At 43.6% G+C, this 18,159-nt stretch overlaps 1 protein-coding gene across 2 annotated transcripts in view; it reads left to right on the top strand.

The window, feature by feature from the left end:
* Window positions 1-18,159, top strand: part of nrp2a (neuropilin 2a) — an 83,094-nt gene that overhangs the window by 30,619 nt on the left and 34,316 nt on the right. For both annotated transcript variants that reach the window (XM_088929964.1, XM_088929965.1), the window contains exons 5-8: window positions 2,325-2,480; window positions 3,389-3,558; window positions 5,863-6,018; window positions 17,185-17,329. In XM_088929964.1, coding sequence (XP_088786090.1) covers window positions 2,325-2,480; window positions 3,389-3,558; window positions 5,863-6,018; window positions 17,185-17,329 — 627 coding nt within the window. The remainder of the gene's footprint in view (window positions 1-2,324; window positions 2,481-3,388; window positions 3,559-5,862; window positions 6,019-17,184; window positions 17,330-18,159) is intronic.

The raw sequence follows: 18,159 nt of genomic DNA on the forward strand, positions 1-18,159 counted from the left end.
TGTGCAGTGCAGAACCAGGAATAATCTGACACTTGATGACAGGACTAGTTCGGTGAAGCTTGTTTAATTTAACAATTTCTGTTTGCTTTGCTTCACGGTGATCAGACGTATCACTACAGTTTAATATGCATAATGATTCTGATATTAGAGGCCTGGATAATTCAATCATTTCACTATCTACTGTCAGTCCAACTGCTAGATGACAACAAAGGGCATAAAAATACAATGGAAAAAAATAGATGGCTATTGAGATATATTGTACTGACTTGATTGAATGTCAACGAATGAATCATGGGTTACTAATGCACTACCAAATGGTATATAGAGTAATTACTCATCTCCTCATCCTAATGCGCATGAATAGCCTCTTACTTTCAAGTGCTTGCCTTCGCTTAGTGTAATTGAATGGCCAAATTAACGACAGAGAGGCGATCTAAGCCAAGCACACAGCCAACTTGTTGCATGGCATTGTCCAGGAACAAAAGACGGCGTCATGCCTATTTTAGTGGGCTTCATACCAAAGCTGGTGTCAAGCACCAGGGCAGAATGCTGTAATGGTATTTGCCCCTATTTTATTACAGCTATTTTTGAAAACGCGTGAGAGATGCACGCTGCCAGTCTTTCTTATCGGCTGGCTCTGCAGCGTTATTATTCCGTTAAGGGGGGAAATTAAATATCAGCCCCCACCCCGTTAACCTTTATCACTAGTATAAAAATAGGGTGTGAATAATACCACGAAGAGATTTCATCCTCATCGGGAAGAGAGCAATAAAATACACTCTCCCCACATCCGCCTTAATAATGCTTTGGTACCGCATTCAACTACGCCTCTCCCCCTAGTGATGCGACATTTAGCTTTCACTGACTTGCATTTGTGCAACTCTCCAAGGACGTGGCATGCTCAGAAGTTCAGTGATTCTTCTTTTTTCTAATAATGTCACAGAGTAATGGCATCATCATGAAGGATTAGTGGTATTTATTTAATATGATAAAATATTTCCACTGGGAACACATTAAAATGGTTGATGCTCCACAGGCAGCCTGTTTATCTGTCCTCCCAGGTGCAATTCCTTGCTTGCAGAAGCCTTTAACTGTTTTCACCTGGGTCCTGCGAAAAGTAGCAAAAAGAGTTCACGTGAATTTCACACAGTGGATGTAGCAGCAAGTGCAACACGTAAGACATTAATGAAGAAGGAAAAAGGTGAACTTTCAGCACTGTCCTGTTCCATCTTTCAGCTGTTCCATCTTTCCGAGAAATACCATTTCAATAATTGCTCCTTAGTTGTTTCATCTTCAAACACAATCAATATTGAAGAGTACAGCTGTCACAGTCCAAGGAAGGACTGGATTAGAAAGGCGGCCATTGAAAAGGCTTACAATAAAATGCGTCTGTTAACACAAATCACTTTGAACATTAATCAAAAAAGCTCAAGCAAATCCAGTGGTCTTATCCAAGCCAGCGAGTGCAATTCAGTAGAAACCTCATCTCCCCCTAATGAAACCAGATCTCTCCCCAAAGAGTTCATATCTGGGTGACCTAGTAAATAAAGAGTTTAACACAGTTTACACAAATCCATTGGAGTCTTGTGCTTCTTGAAGGTGTTCGTGAAGATAATCATAGCCAGCAGCTATGCTATACTATCACCCTGCAACTCACAACTGGCAACCCTGTGAAGCCAAGCATCTGTGAGCCTGAGAAAGCTAAGGTTGCTGCTGGAAGAGGTGTTAGTGGGACCGGTAGGGGGCATTCACCCTGTGATCTGTGTGAGCCGTAATGCACCAGTATAGTAATGGGGACACTATGCTGTAAAAAAGCCACTATCCTTTAGATGAGACATAATACTGAGGTCCTGACTCTCTATGGTCATTAACAATCCCAGGGTGCTTCTTGAAAATAGTAGGGGTGTTAACCATGGTGTCTTTTTGTCCCTGGCATTTACCAATCATGGCCTCCTAATAATCCCCATCTATGAATCTATCTGGCTTCATCACTCTGCTCTCCTCCCCACCGAGAGCTGGTGTGTGGGGAGTGTACTGGCACATTTTGGCTGCCGTCGCATTATCCAGGTGGGGCTGCACACTGGTGGTGGTGGAAGGGAGTCCCCATCACTTGTACAGTGCTTTGTGTGGAGTGTCCAGAAAAGTCCGCGATATGAGTATAGTTTAAAAATAGTTCAAATGCTAAACTAGCCCAATAGTTCCACTGGGCTTGTTGGTACTAATTTAAATTTGTCAGTGTAGATACTGGTGACCAGGTCGGAAAGCAGACTTCACGGCCTGGTGTTTGGTGCCGGAACTAAGATGTCTCTTCTATCTGTTGGCAGTGGGGCCTGTGATCGGAAGGTACTGCGGTGTCAAAATCCCTCCTGAGATCCACTCCTCCACAGGTATTCTCTCCCTGACCTTCCGCACTGATATGGCCGTCGCCAAAGATGGCTTCTCGGCCCGCTACAATATGACCTACAAGGAGGCCAGCGACAGTGAGTACGCCTCTACTTTCTTTCACCTTTTTGCATCGTCGTGTGTCAGTTCCCACCTGGAAGGATGTCCCTTTAAACATTTTGCAATAACTTTGTAAGTTTAGACAGCAGAGGCCCGGTTCAGGGCTTGAATTGAGGATAAACTGAGTGTGAGGAACCACGGCAGAACAGTACTCTTTTATTTAAATATTTTAATTCGTTGTGAATATGGCATTTCCTTATTTAGTGCCGTCCACTGCATTTTAAACTTGAAATGCTGTTGATTTCTGTGGGTGTTTGGCCTGAATTTGTGATGTTTTTTGCTTAAACTGCATAATTAATACAGATCGGAAGTTCCAGCTGATGGAACAAAGAGTGGACGAATCAAGACATTCAGTCAAACCCAGTGTCAGAAGTAATGCCTTTCATAACCTTGTTTTCAACAAGCCTGTACTTAGGATACGGGCATGAAACCACAGCTGGGGCCTTCGGTATTGCTGGGGACACGTGACAGCCTTAACTGTATTATTTTGTTCATTGCCTCTTGGCAATATTGCAGTAATATCAATATTGCCAAGTCAAAAGCTTTATTCTGTTTAGGAGCAACTTCGGAATCACATTCTGTGACAAACTGTCCACAAGATAAACAGCTGCATAAGGCAAAATGGTGGCTGTAATTTCAAAAATAGGATTACGTTTCAGGATTTAGAGGGGACTCATTTTTAAATGGGACATTTAACACCCTTCACCTGACGGAGGTGCAAAGGTAAAACAGAGCAGGTTTGTCTTTCCAGAAAAAATATTTTGTCCTGAGTCTGCTATTACCTGTTGTACTCTCTATTGCCAGGCAGTTTGCTCTTTCAGAATTAGGCAGTGCTTTTGGAAGTGACTCCTTCCTTTTCACAAACGGCCGCCATCTTTTATTGCAGCTTTTCACTGTAGCAGCCCCTTTGGCATGGAATCTGGGGAGATTTCTGACGAGCAGATCAGCTCCTCCTCAACTTTCTATGATGGTCGCTGGTCTCCAAAGCAGGCCCGTCTGAACAATGAAGACAATGCCTGGACTCCTTCTGAAGACAGCAACAAGGAGTACATTCAGGTACGCTGTCTCTTTGGAAGGGAGACCCCTGCTGGCTGAATGATTAATGGCAGGTTTTCCTAAAGGTTGGCGTGATGAGCCGTGTCATCATGCAAGCCATACCTAAGAACCTAGCTGAGGTTAATTACATGCTAAAAGAAAACTGACAAATCGGCTCCACAGCTAAAATGCTGTTTTTTCTTTGTTCCTGTGTATAAAGAAGCAGCCTTAAAATCCCACTGGTGGGGAATGTACTTTCTAGCACAAGAGCTGAACATATGACTTTGCAATCAAAGGCAAAACATGTGGGAAATGTATAAAAAAAGTTTACAAAATTCTTTTCAATTCCACATGGCCCCTTTAATCACAACGGAGAGATTGACCACTTGAATGAGCAAGAACATTTAATTTAAACACGGAAGATGAATTTCTTGACATGAAGCTGTGAGGCTGCTTTTTGTTTTTGCTTAAAGTGCTGGAAAGCCCGTTAGAAACACTGTTTTCTATGTCTATACTGGGCACACTCAATTCAATAGGCCAGGGAGGTAGAACTACAAGACCGGTTTAGAGATTTTATCAGGTAAAGCACCTGTTTTCAACCTTTCTCAAAGTATCTTGATATTTTGATTTCCCCCTGCGTCAAAGAGTTTTTCACAGGAGTCAGTGGAAAGTCATTCTTTTTGTGTATATCCTCTATTTTTGTACACATAGAAAATCAATTTGTATAACCTACCAATCTTTTTACCTAACATAACAAATGTTCAGTGCTGTTTTTATTCCCTGTGAAGGAAAATGACTATTTTTCTGAAGGAAAGTCAAAAATGTTCCATTGTATTACACTGAGTTTATAGTGAAGCAGCTTGATGAAATATTGGGACTCGTGTATCACCTGGAATTTAGGCATGGATTGTGAGTGGTCTGCAGACCACAGGTTGGGATCCCACCTTTTAAGATGCATACTGAGTGAGAGGTGTGCAGTTATAATCCCACAAGTGGGAGATTGGCACGATTGGCTTCCCAGCCAAGCATGCACACCAAGTGTCCGAACCTGTCGTTCCTCTCGTTCTGAACAGGATTACTACTGCAATAACACCAGGGTAAAAGTAACCTGTTTAACCCTAGGAAAATAGTGGGCACACACTTGACTGAGAAGTATTCCCAGAGGCTATTGCTAGCATGGCCAAGTCAACGTGCTCAGATCCCATCAGATGGCAATTCTCGTGTGCCAGCCATCGTTCAGCTGCCCTGTTGCATTAACACACACATGAAGAGCCAGAGTAGCACTGCCTGCGCTCTAGAACTGCAACTTTAAAGAGCACAATGGTAGAAGTGTAGACCTCTCCAGCATCCAATTCCTTGCTGTGATCTGTGTGATTGCTGGCAGGCCCAAGGAGGGTAGTGGCTCGTGCTGCATTGCAAAAGGGTGCAGGAGACACCTTATTATAGGCTTGCAGTCTCTGGGCTTCATGATGTTTGCCACTTAGAAGAGCACTAGCCAGTGGGACTAATACGTAGCTGATTGTAACGCTTGTAAGCATCTAAATTTCCCCAAGCTTTTCTGCTGATGTTAAAGCATTATTCATAGCAGAGGTATGTTGTCTGAACCCTATTTTATCTCCCATCAGTGACCTAGGAAAACCAAACCATTTTTTAGCATTGGCTGGTGGTTCACTGCAGGTTTGATGCTAACTATCATATGATTGATGAGAGAGGCCTTTCCTGGGAATAAACAGGTTTACAGCATTCCTCTCACCTATTGATTACAGTGTCTAGGTGCATTATTTTTTTTTTTGTTCGACCTGCAAACAAGTTTTAAAATGTGGGCTCATCGACTGACAAGATGGATTGCGTTTAGCTCTAAACCTCAGGGCGATAGACGACTGTGCTGCCTCTTGATAGTTACTGTACTGCGCGTTGTTCCCAAACATTCTGGGGGGGGGGGGGGTGAAAACATTTTAGATTTCTGCCCTGTAAACAGTGGACAAAGGTAGATTTCAGCAGCGTGCACTAACTGTTGAAGTAGAACTAGTATCATCGAGGCTGCTGAGGCAAAAAATGGGTAACGCAAAGACAAGTAAACAGAAAGTTTGCGAAAGGGGGCTTTTTGTACCGTAGCCCTGGGCAGGGTATGAGATAGGAGAAGAAATCATTTTAAATGTATTTTTTAAAGCTGCAGGAAGAAAAATAATGAAACTAATCTGAGATTAGAAGACGGTAAAACTCTGTACTGTACTTCTATATGTAGGATTTTACATCCTTAAAACAACTCCCCTCGGAGGTGAACATGATAACTAAGCTGATGTCCGGCTGTGTCCAACTTTTTAGGTGGACCTGAACTTTCTGAAGGTTCTGACTGGTATTGCCACCCAGGGAGCTATCTCCAAGGAGACGCACAGGATCTACTATGTCACAACATTCAAGCTGGAGGTCAGCACCAATGGCGAAGACTGGATGATATATCGACATGGCAAAAACCACAAGGTAGGGCACCCTAACGGCTTGAAAACAGCTTTTGGTGGCAGGCTCTCTGTCTTGTGTGGAGAGACGCAAATGAAAGTAACCTGGCAGCCCCGATGAAAGTCTTTTAACCATCGGCCTTGGAAACTACATATCGTGCAGAGACAAGACTTCCCTTTTGATCTATCACTTACTTTTCTAGAAGGCCATGCCTGAATGGGTCAAACATTCAGTTAGCTGGCCAGGGTCCATTTATTTATCAGCATTATTTTTCAGCTCTCCCTAGTCCTGTCAGTCATTTATCATATTTTTCTTAACACTCAATACCCCACCTGCAGAAGTAACAGGAGTGGGGAGGACAAGCCGCACTGCTGCTTCAGTAATAGAGTTGTCTGCGGGGAGGAAGCAGAGGACACTGTTTTTGCCATCCACTTCTTTTCCAGTTACATTATGTTTGTGTTCTACTCGTACACTCTCTGCTTTGTTCCAAGTGTGAGGCCAGTGGGATTTCAGGGTAATTTATAGACTTTCTTTGAGACATGCACTGATTTCAGCTCTGTGGAAGTAATAGAGGAGCTTTGAAAAGCGTCTGTGATCAAGGGGCCTGAGCCAGTAATTAACAGGGCCAGACTTTCCACACGCCAGCTCTCTGTGGGGGGGGGTGTTTGTAGGGCAGGGACACAGTGAGATCTCTGGTGACAGGGACTGGGGGGCCTCCCTGGCTGGGCCAGGCTCGGCGCTGACTGTGGAACAGCCAGGGCGGTCATGACCTGCTAATCTTTTCTTAAAAAAAAATACAGGAATTCCTACTATGTACGGATGACTTGTACGAGAACTTGGGCTATCCACAGTGTGGATTGGAAAAGAGAAAACAGGAAATACAAGATGCTGAACGACCATACAATTTAATCTCAGAAAGCCTAGAATAAGAAAATTCGAATTTACTGACTTAATACAGCATTATCTGTAATGAGCGATTCTAGATTTTTATTGAATATGTGTTTCAGCATCTTATACACAAACCATTTACTGATTTTGTGAAAATTGCATGTTTACCATTTCCAGTTTAATGGAAGTTCTATATAGTAACATCGAGCTTTATTTTCCATTGCTTTTTTACAGTGATGCACAGTGAGATGGCAACTTGCCAGATTTGTGAAAAGCATGACTGTGTTTTCACCTGGTTCAGGCCACTGAGCCTTCACTGTACCTTGAGAACCTGCCACTTCAGTCTGAATGAAGTTCAACAGGAGAGGTAGTTTACAGTTAAAAAGGTTACAAAGAAGCAGGGGCTGTGCCAGTTATACCAGCTCTCCCTTCTTCTAAATGTGCGGCTGTACATCCTGTTTATAACCATTGTCCAAGAAAGACACTTCTTTTGACATGAAACGGGTTTTTCACTTCTGTTTTTAGCAAAAACCAGTGTGTCATCAGTGCGGGAGTTAATGCTGAGTCAACATTACCACAGCTCAAGCCTTTTACCGATAGCCATGTCTTTTCCTAATACTGGACAATACAACATAGCTTTCATGGCCTCACATTAGTCAGGAAAAGCAAAGTGCTGCCAGTAGTCCGTGCCTTCAGTAGAGCAGACATTAGATAGGATCACATCTTTCAGCCACTCCTTAATAAACTGTGACATGCCTAGGGATTAATCATTTTGTGCAACCTCGCAGTCTTATTTTCTTTGGAAAGACTGAGGCGGTTTTGCTAAAGAGATCTTGTTATAGCCATGTTGCTCTCTACAAGGTACCATCTGCTAAAGTCATCTCGCTGCCTCGAAAAAAAAGATGAATATCAGCAATGCAGATGTTGTGTTCCAGCCTCAATGAAAAAAAAAAACTCAATTGTATGGCAGTCGAAGGACATGCTACTGCTACAGTACAAATTCCCGCCCGGGTGTCTCTAGGTACGCTGTGATGAAGTCTTCATAGTGCTGGTGGAAGGAGGAAACGTTTTTTTTATGCTTCTTCATTCAATTGCCATTGTAAGACCCTTTCTTGTGAAGTTCAGTTCACTCCTGCTGATTTTGGTGGAGCCTCGATAGAACTGTGAAGTGCATTTCAGTTTGATAAGAAATGCTCAGACTTGGATCAGGTCTCAGGTTTAGCATCTGCCACGTAGGAACTATGGGATCCCGTATTCAGCAAACTGCTGCTTAGATTTTCTACTGAGTAATGAGGCACCGGCTTCCAGCTTTCATCACTTCTCTAAATGTTATCTTTACTAAGCAGGTGCATGCAGCGCTCTCACGGGCGAAAGAGATAGGTTTCAAGAATAATTACTGGCGATTAATACTGACGTAAAACAGGTGAAGGGTAAACCAATCGTTCCGATTTGCCTGGAAGGAATATTACGCTGTCATCAAGATTGATCTTTCACTGGTGTCTCCTGACGAGCATTGCTGAAGTCAGGCGTCTCTTCCACAGTACAATGGCACTTTCCAACTCTCTGCCTGGGAAACTTTTCATTCCTACAAAGTTTACAGAGCATTTAGTATAAAAGGAAACATTATTCATTGCTTCACAGTGCCTTTAAACTTAAGGCACAACTCTCGGACAGTTACGTGCAAGTAAGGCCATGCAAGCTTTTCTCTGGGTGGTTTAATTCGATCTCCTTTCCTTGAAAAAGTAGCACAACATTTTAATACTCTTATTGCTTTTTTAATCCTCTAATACTCTTACTTGTAACCAAGACAGTTGCTTCGATTTGAAGCGGTTCTTTTGGTGATGATTGCGGATTATTTTCCTTCACTCTGTTAGATACCTTGGGATTTTAGAACAAGCTCCTGGGCTCCATAACATGCTTACTCTGTCAATTGGTGGGGAATTGAAAACAAAAATAAGAAACGGGGCCCCCCTTCTTCTTAGGTTCTAGAAGATAACAGTGTGCTATGTCCTGTAATTTGCTGGGAGATTAATTTTAAAGTACTTTAAATTTTTGCATACTGTGTCAGAAAGAAAACTTCCATCACGGGGGCATATGCTGTTGAAACTGCCTTTTTTGCACTGCACGGTCACATAGGCTGAGCTCTGTCCTGCAGGGGACATGGGTCCGAGCTTGTCTCACGTCACACCAGCTGAGACTGGGATTCCCTAAGCAGGGCTGGCATCGTTCATCCAGGGCTCCCTCAGCTCATGTCAAAACATCGCCCCCTGCAGGCTGGTGGTAGTGTTGGCAAGGGAGGTGCTTCTTGGCTTCCTGTGATGTCATAAATGCACAGTGGTGTGCAGGTTAGAGCAGGCTTGTACTCTGCCTTATTCTTCCCATGTGGTGTTGCAGGGTTTGTAGTGCTGAGATGTGAAAAACATGCAGTTGGCAAATTCCAAATTGGGAGGGTAGATAACATACATAATAAGACAAATGGGTTGAACTGGTATGAGACAGGTCTCTAAATACAGATTTTGTGGGTATTCTAAAATCAGCTGTACTAGTTATGCTCTTGTGTAATCAGATGTACGCTGTTGTCTTTTTTTTCTGAAGTGTTTCGCTAGAAAAATAGCATTATTTCTGTAAACAACATGAAAAGCACCATCACTTGAGTGCAGCATATTTGAAATGAACAGACCGCATTATTAAACAGTGCTCTTGTGTTGTTTAATTATAGTTGTGCAATATTAAGCTGCATTTTCTGGTGCTTAGGCTAGTTGATGGAACTTTGTATATGCTAATGCATCTGTACACTGATGCTTCCCATGTGAGGGACTGAAACTGGGCACCTTGGTTTTGAGTTTGCACGCAAAAGGCTGCTACAAATCGCAAATCCTGAGCGATGTGAATAGTGAGCCGGACAAATGTGACCCCTGCATAATCTTACAGGAGAGAGAACGTGTGAGCATCAGTGTGCTGCCCCTGCTGTAGAGGGATGAGTTGAAAAGACACCACTTCTGCTTTATCTCCATTATCAGGTTGTGCATGCGGTGGTGGACGTGGGCAGGGGCAGTTTTAGGCCCCAGATGTCACGCCTAGTACACCCAGTGGGCGCTCTACCTCTGTCCTGTTCCTAGTTCCCTGTGATTATTCATGTCTTTCCAGTGGGTCTTGTTGTATAGCCTATTAACTTCCTGCTTCTGCTCTGCTACTCGCTCAGCATTGAGGTTCGGATGTCCTGAGACCCTCCTAGCACCAGGTCGCCCCACGTCTGCTACGTGAAGGCATAGGTTTCTATACGGCATTCCCTGAATAGCTGAGCCCGGGCTAACCCCCGTCTCGCCGCTACGCATAGGGTCTTTTTCGCTCTCCTGCCATTCCACGGTTCGTCCCTTCCGACATGCGTGACAGCAGACCTATGGTTCAGCGGTTTAGGGAGTGCCGCAGCTTGCTAGTTTCACATCTTGTTCTCTACACTCATTCCCCAAAACCCTGTGCTTGTCTGCCACCCCCACCCTCCTCCCTTCCCTGTGCCATTTGGGAAACAGCCCTGGCACCCAGCCAACTGGAACCATGCTCTCTGACTGTCAATGTCTTTATTGCGAGAAAGAGAGAGGAGGAAGGAGAATAATGTCTTCAGCAGCGTTTGCCGTCGCTGACCACGGCCCCCTGTACCGCTGTCAGCTTCTAGAAAAACACACAGGCGGCAGGCCCGAAACAAAGGTGAGGGAGGGCTGTGGGGGAGTGGATTTGTAGAGTCCGGGCCAGACGAAGTTTTTCATCACTCCCTTAATTCCAAGGGCTGGTGTTTACTTGAACATCGAGTCTCCTCTCCGCAAAATTGCATCACTTCCACTGCTAGGCATGGAAGCCTGGAATTTTCACACTCCTCCAGGGGCTTTCTGAGATTTCCTTGGCCTGATTTACTGTTTGACTATCCGTTCCTGTACAGCTGCTTCTCCTCCTCTCCTCTTTTCCGTTTTTTTTTTTATCGAGGTTGGTGGCAACATAAGGCAGGAGTGGAGATTTTTTTTTTTATCTCCAGCCACACCATCAAGCACAACACTGTTCACACTCCTGGCCCTACCGTGTATAAATAATTCAGCTGACTCCGTTGACTCTCCATTCAGTGGGGTTTTTTTAACAGAGAAATTCTGCAGCAGAGGTTTGGAGTTAGCTTTTTTTTTTAAAAAAAAAGCCTGTTGGTTAGACGGAGGAAACCTTCAGCCCAGACAAGCGTGAAGCAGAATTTGCTTTTCCACTGATAACAGTTGGCAAGTTGCCTGCAAAACCATTGCTAAATTGCTAATTTTAATATCCCTCCTCCTTCCACACACCTCACACATCAGTGTATAAACAATAAAATTATTTCCAAGTGAGAGAGTGGATCCCAGATTGAAAGGATTCAGTTTAGCTCTCATTAGTCTGCAGATAAGAGTTGCCATTTGCATTAATTAAAACTCATTTGGGGACCCATGAATGTGTTTGCTTTCATGCTACCAAAATGCTTTTGCAGGCCAAATGTGCCCTAAATATATGAGCTTCATAACACACTTACTGACAAAGAAAAGCAGAAAAATATCATTCGTAAATATCAGTCCGTCCCATAACAGCTATTCCAGGAAGGTAAATTAACAGTAAAAGTTGTCACAATCTGACCTGACAACTAAACTAAAATGATGGCCTGTTAATAGAAACTTTTTAATCGTTAGTCCCCTAGGTTAAGAATGAGAAATGGGAAGAGGAAAGTGGATTTGAGGTTCGAAAAAAATCAAGGAAAGGCTTTTGGCAGGCATTTTGTTTTGCAGATGTGAGGTAACCTTCAGCCAGGAGGTGGTCTTGGCTGCTCTCAAAAACGGCATTGAATTACACTGGAAGAGAAGGACGGGCTAGGAGTGCCTACTGGAATTGGGTTACTGAACGTCTCCAGGGAGAGAGAAACAGACAAGGAGTTTCTTCCTCTTGTACATTTTCCTCTGGGTGTGCGCTGCCGAGAGTTAGCTTGGGAGTCGTCTGGAACTGGGCAAGCCAAAGACCCACAGGGCCTTGACGAGCCAGACTGGCAGCTGTGAAAAGGCAGCAGGAGACAGACGTTATCAGTAGGGCTATCCATGATTCTCAGCAGGGTCCCCTCCACCGCCGCCGCCCTCGACGTCAGCGTCAGTGTCACCAAAAAGCTTTTTTCCCCCCTCAGAAGTTCAGAGGTCACATGTCCAGCTCATATATGACTTGCTCCCCCAACCATCCTCTCAGATGCACGTGGTTTCCCCTACAGGCATCTCTGAATATCATGTCCAGTGGGGGGGTCAAGACCCCTCTGGAGAAGGTAAATAGCAGAGCGTCGTGCATCTAGAAGTCCAGTCCCACTCATGTCTCTGAGTAAAGGCAGTGAAATGTGACTTTCAGGGGGAGGGGAGGTGTGTGCTGTAAGAATGGGGAGATGGGAGGGTGTAGGTTTTAGAATGTATATGGCGCTATTCAAAAAAATTGTCCCCTAATTTAGAAAAGGAACACAAAAAGGGAAGTAAAAATAATATTAGCCAACTGAGGGTAGGTAACAGCAGAAGAAGGCACGCATTTTACACTTAAAGCTGGATAAAACATGATGTTATGAAATGACGGACCCCCTCTTTTTCCCTTGTGATTAAAACTGAGTAACAATGAATAATATAGATGTGTGTTAGCAACGCAGGCCACACACACAAGATAATTTCCTTCCTTTGGTGCTTTGATTATTTCAGCTTGAAGCTGCTCATATAAACTATTTAATTGGCTCCCTGACTCCTAAAAACAGGACTGTTCTTGCTGTCACCTGTGTGATTGAAATAATCCGGCTTGGTGTGGCTTTTTTTTATGAAGCAACCGAGTCTGTCGTGAACCGGAAAAGACGAGTTGTGGTTCTGTGGTTGACGCTTGAGGTTTCTGGGTTGTAGATGTGGAGTAAAAGAGAAACCTGCTTATTAGGAGAAAAGATCAACAGCCAAACATGTACAGCACCATGCCATATTACAATTTGCAGTTTTTAAACTAACGTTATGCGACAGCACCAATCACAAAATGGAGACATCATAATCTCCAACATATTTATTTTACCAAAAGGGCAAATGATTTTGGAAAACTAGGAAGTTCTATGTTGGAAGATGCATCCTCCATCTCTAACAGTTCATTTATTTCTATGCAGAATGAATAATGTTGGTTAAACTGTATATGTGGCAAATATTAAGGTGCCTGATACGAAAATACAGGTCTCTGCTTTTTTAGTTTGACAGGCTTGACTACATGTGTGGAAAGTGCTTATTATCAGCAGTGGGCTACAAAGACCTGAAGGTTTCCACTCAAACTTCCTGTCTCACCTGCACTGTTAAATTTAAAATGTTTCTGTACATATCACACCAGAAACCAGCTCCCAGCCAGTCAGCCGGAATGTTCTAGAAACTAGTGGAAATAGAGATTTTCTTGGTGGGGACCTCGACTTCCCTTCAAGCGTTTGGGCCATGCTGAAGCTGACCCTTGAGCTGCACGTGTGAACTGCCTGTGAAAAACATCCAGTTCAGTCCTCGAAACGAGGAAACATCCGTAATTTGGATAATGCGCACCAGCTTGTCCTGCCTGTCTGCTGAACCTAGTACTATTCCCCAAATCATAATTAGTCTTTTCTGGAATTCCAGCTTAGTGGGATGAATAATGAGATGACAAGGCCTCTGTAAATAATTCCAGCCCCGAGTGCGAATTATTTAAGGCTTTACTGTCTAGGCTTAAGAGACGAGAGTTAAGAAGTATAGCAGTTTACAGACTTCCGCCAAGAACCCAGAAATATCCACGAGCTGACAATGTTGTGGAGCAAGGAGTGATAAAATACAGAAAGAAAAGTTCAAAGATGGCAATGTTAATGCAACCCATGCCTGACATGTTATGAGCCCTTTGTACTTTGGATACATATTACTAAAAAAAAAGCCGATGGCTATATCCGTCTTCTTTAAAGACTGCACAGGCCAGGTTGTGTGTAAATTGAGGCCCACAGACAGATGTGTGCTTTACCATGGGGACACAGAAATCAGACAGGATGTGGGGCTAAGTTTGACTTACACCCCACATAAGACTTCGGCCTTGGTGTGCCATCTATTATGTGTACACAGAGGGCCAAAACTGTCAAGAGCACTGTAACCATTCAGACATTTGACAGCCCATCATTCACGTCTTTGGAATTATGTCATTAATGTCTATTCTGTACGTATAGCATGTGTCCCGTCTGTCCACATTTATGTATGAGGCCAAGAAATGCCATCTTTTCAGTAAACAGGAAACATATGTGTATACAGTGTGTCTTTTATGTGCATGCACATCCACAACACTGTGAGCTTATAAGTTAGTTTGTTGTTTGTTCTTCTGTTCTCAAAGAGGCCCAGACATGACAGAGCTGTTTAGTGTAACTAAAGTCAGTGGCACCTGTAACTGCTCAGCATTGTGTGTTATTCAAAAGAGGAATGTCAGGGGAAATTACATTTGTTTTGCAGGCAAATTGTAGGCCCCGAGGGGCACTTTATATAATTATAACTCGGCACATGCCGAACATCTTATATTTTTTGATGAGCTGTTATACTGTTCTCTAGGTTTTAATGCTGTGCCCGTTTAATCTCAAACCGAGTAAGGTATCCTATCTTATTATATTCCTTTATGCATATTTCTGGAGAGGAAAGTCTGAGATATAAAATGTGTAAAATAAAAAGAACAGTTTGTAAAGCTCCGCAGTTGGGTGGAACTGAATGGGAAAAAAAGAAACTGAAAAAACATAGAAAAAGAAAGAGAGCCGTGAAAGGGAGATGACTAAACTTTGTCTTGTGGACTAAAAAGATCAAATTCTCACAATTACAAACTTCATTTTATTTATTTTGGGTGTTTTTGTTTATCATTGTTATGAATAAAGTACTAATGCACAGATAATTGCAAGAGAGGGGCAATAGATCACCACCACAGAAAAAATTAAATGGGATATAAAAACATGCGACAGCTTTATAAATGGAACTGGTTTTAAGGTAACTGGCAACTCAGGCATGAATCTAGAGACATCCCACACTGTTGAGCTCTTTACAGGCAGATCGGCATAATGGCTTTTAAGTGTCTTTTCTCAGTGCTGTTCCAGTTAGCCTCGCTGTGCCTTGTGTGAGTACGTGAGGGAGACAGCGTGTTCTGGGTTTTCTGCCGTGACTCTGTTCAGGGGCTTGTGTAACGTGTACGTGACATGTAGGTTTATTCCAGAGACAAGTTCTTAGACAACTCCAGTGAAATATTGTTAACCTTTCCCTCTAGAACAGCACCCTGTGGATAGATGAGTCCTTGACCCTTGTTAAATATTAACCACGATAAACATTTCCATGTTCAGCTGTCAGGTATGTCTGTTTACATTCACATAGGAGAAAAGGCCGCTTATTTAGAGCAATGGTATAATTAAGTCTGAGCAGCTTGTGCTTAGCAAGCATTGTAACCATGTGGCAAGTATTGATTCAGCATCAGCTCTCTGGCGATAGTGCATCCTCTCTCCTCTCTCCCTGTGTCGTAATAGGGTTCTTTTTAAAGGTTTTGCCTGATACTTTGTAACACTGTCAGGGGGGTCAGAGGATGTAAGTAATAAGGGGGGGATGGAGCTGGAAGGTAATTGCCATTTGTATTATTTTTACTGTTGAAAAGACATTTTTCGAAGGGGTACCCCAGTCCTCCCACTTTCCCAACCTCTACAAAACCTTCATAAACTTAGGCCACATTTGGCTACCTACTGCTTTGCTTGCATTGGTTGACGTTTATGGCTACTGATATGGCAAGGCTCTGGTAAAGGGTGTTTTTAGGTTGGGGTTAGGAGTGAAAAAAAATTGTTTCATTTAGTTATGATTCCACTGGGACATTTAAAGACTGTGTCCTTCAGATCCATTCAAGTATTATTCCCCTCTGATCTTCTGGGTTTCTTGATCTTCATTGAAGAAGGGTGCAGTTTTGGAGGGAACATTCGCTGGATCTGTCTAAAACCTCATCTCTGGGATAAGCCTACATGTTGCATCTGAGTTAAATAAATCCCTGGAAGCAACTACTAATGGAAAATGTAAAAAAAAACCCATTTCCCTTTCCACTGAATAACATCCAGGTACTTCCTTTTATTTCTATCTGCTTCAGTTACGCTGTGTAGTAAACCGATCCTTATGTCGACTTGAAAAAGAAAAGATGAGAGAGAAGGACTGCTAAGCATTGTAAAAAAAAAACGTCTTTAGTGTGCGTGACCCCGTGTGAGAGGAGCACATCGGAAGCAAAGCATTTGAAGCAGATTTGCTGTCTTCCCACAAAGCAGGGGGAGCTACAAACCTGCTGGCAAGCAGACAAGCAGGAACACAGCGTAGAAGGACAAACGGAAGAGTGCTCACTCATTCACCGAGAAGCTGTGGTTGACAGAGGCATAATCCCCACCAGCGTACGTTACGGAAACTATCCCGTCGGATTTTCCGGCAGGCTTCCACCACCTGTGTGCTCTTCAGAAGAGGACGTTCCTTCTGTGGCCTTTTGTTTGTGCCGTCGCCGCCTCTTCCTCATCGCTCAGGCTCAGTTTCAGCAGAAACTCTAGAGAGGTAGCCTGGGCTTTGAAAGTGGGCCTGCATTAAGTGGGGGAAAAAAGGTTTCCAGACCCCCTCAGGCTCTTCCACTCAAGTAGTCGGGCCCTGTCGCAGACTCTGCCAGCTGGCAACTGTTATCAGACACCTTGCTGGTCACTGTGAGAGATGGCCCCAGAGAGTAAAGCTATTCTCCTGGTTCATCGGAGCAGCTCGTCTTCCCTTTCCCCCCTTTTCAACCCGTCTCTCCCTCTTGAGAGCAAGAAAACAAAAGCAGAGGATGCTATCAGGCTTTGTCATCTTGTCTGCCCATCGCTCAGACATGACTCCGGTTGTCTTGTTTCCTGGAGAATATTAACCACAGGCACACTCCCAAGTCAGGAAAAGAGCGGGGGAACCCAAGTCACTTCTGTGAAAAGGGTTCATTTACCATCCGCCAGAATGTGCCATGCCTTATTGCTTTTTGTTTTGTTTTTTTTTCTTTCACTCTTCTGATCTCTTTACTGAGAAGCCTGGCTGGGTTTTGCTGTTATTTTATTGCTTGGTTTATTTATCTTTTCGATTTGATCCGCTGTCCGGAGTTTTTGTTTCTCCCCCCCACCCACAGTTACACCATCATTTCACTTCCGAAGAGGAGTCTGGTGAGGGAGGTCCAGATTTCTCCAAATTGGTGTCTATTGGTGTGTAAAGCAGTTCTGTGATTTGTAACAGGGGTGTGTTTCTTTCCCAGGTGTTCCATGCAAATACAGACCCCACGGAAGTGGTTCTGAACAGGATCCCCCAGCCGGTGTTGGCACGCTTTGTGCGGATCAGACCCCAGACTTGGGAGAACGGAATTGCCCTCCGGTTTGAACTTTATGGATGTCAGATTACAGGTACGTGTGCAGAAAGCCTGTGATGGACCCATGATCCAGTTAAATTCCCCATACATTCCAAGACAGATTTCTGTTTGCTGGCTTGTCGGCTTGTCAGTTTTATTTCAAAAAGGAAAATTCAGTTCAGGGGTGAGAGAGCAATTTGGGGTCTGTCTCCAGCTGTGATTTCTTATGATGGAATACAAAATGTGAGGTTTTGTTACAACCTCCATAAATGTGTGAGAGGAACATGCATTAAGTGTTTTGAAGTCATTTTTATGCTCAAGTGGCCCACCAAAAAAAGATTAATGTGCCTCATAGATGTTAAGGCCTTGCAAAACCCTTCCAACCTTTTTTCAAATGTCATTACTAAAACCACACTTCTACCTGTGTTTACCTGTCCTTTCATTTTTCTTTGGCACTTGACTTTGAAACGGCCTTTGGCACATATGAAATAGATGAACTCTAGGTTATCATGCATCACTTCCTGACAGTGGAGTCAGCGTGGGAAGGTCATGCAGGGTATTTCAGTTCTCCCTGCTTCAAAAAGAAATGCTCCACAGTGCGTTTCGAGAGCGATTGTGCATCAGCGAATGACTCAAGAAAGGCAATTCGAAACACAGTGCAGATGAGCATCATGGGATGTCTCGAGGAACAAGGGATCACTTGTGAAGATATTTGACGTTTTCCAGTGTGGCGTTCAGAAGGGGTGACACTTTTTTAACAGTTCACCAGGAATAACAACACACAATTAAGTGTACTGAAAGGATTATGGAGTGTTTAGTCAAAATTTTGTCTACACCCACTTGGCTGAGCGCCAACCTCCTGGCGATAGGATGAGGAGGCTCATG

This window comes from Atractosteus spatula, chromosome 13 (genome assembly GCF_055471065.1).
Source record: "Atractosteus spatula isolate fAtrSpa1 chromosome 13, fAtrSpa1.hap1, whole genome shotgun sequence".
Classification (NCBI taxonomy): domain Eukaryota; kingdom Metazoa; phylum Chordata; class Actinopteri; order Semionotiformes; family Lepisosteidae; genus Atractosteus; species Atractosteus spatula.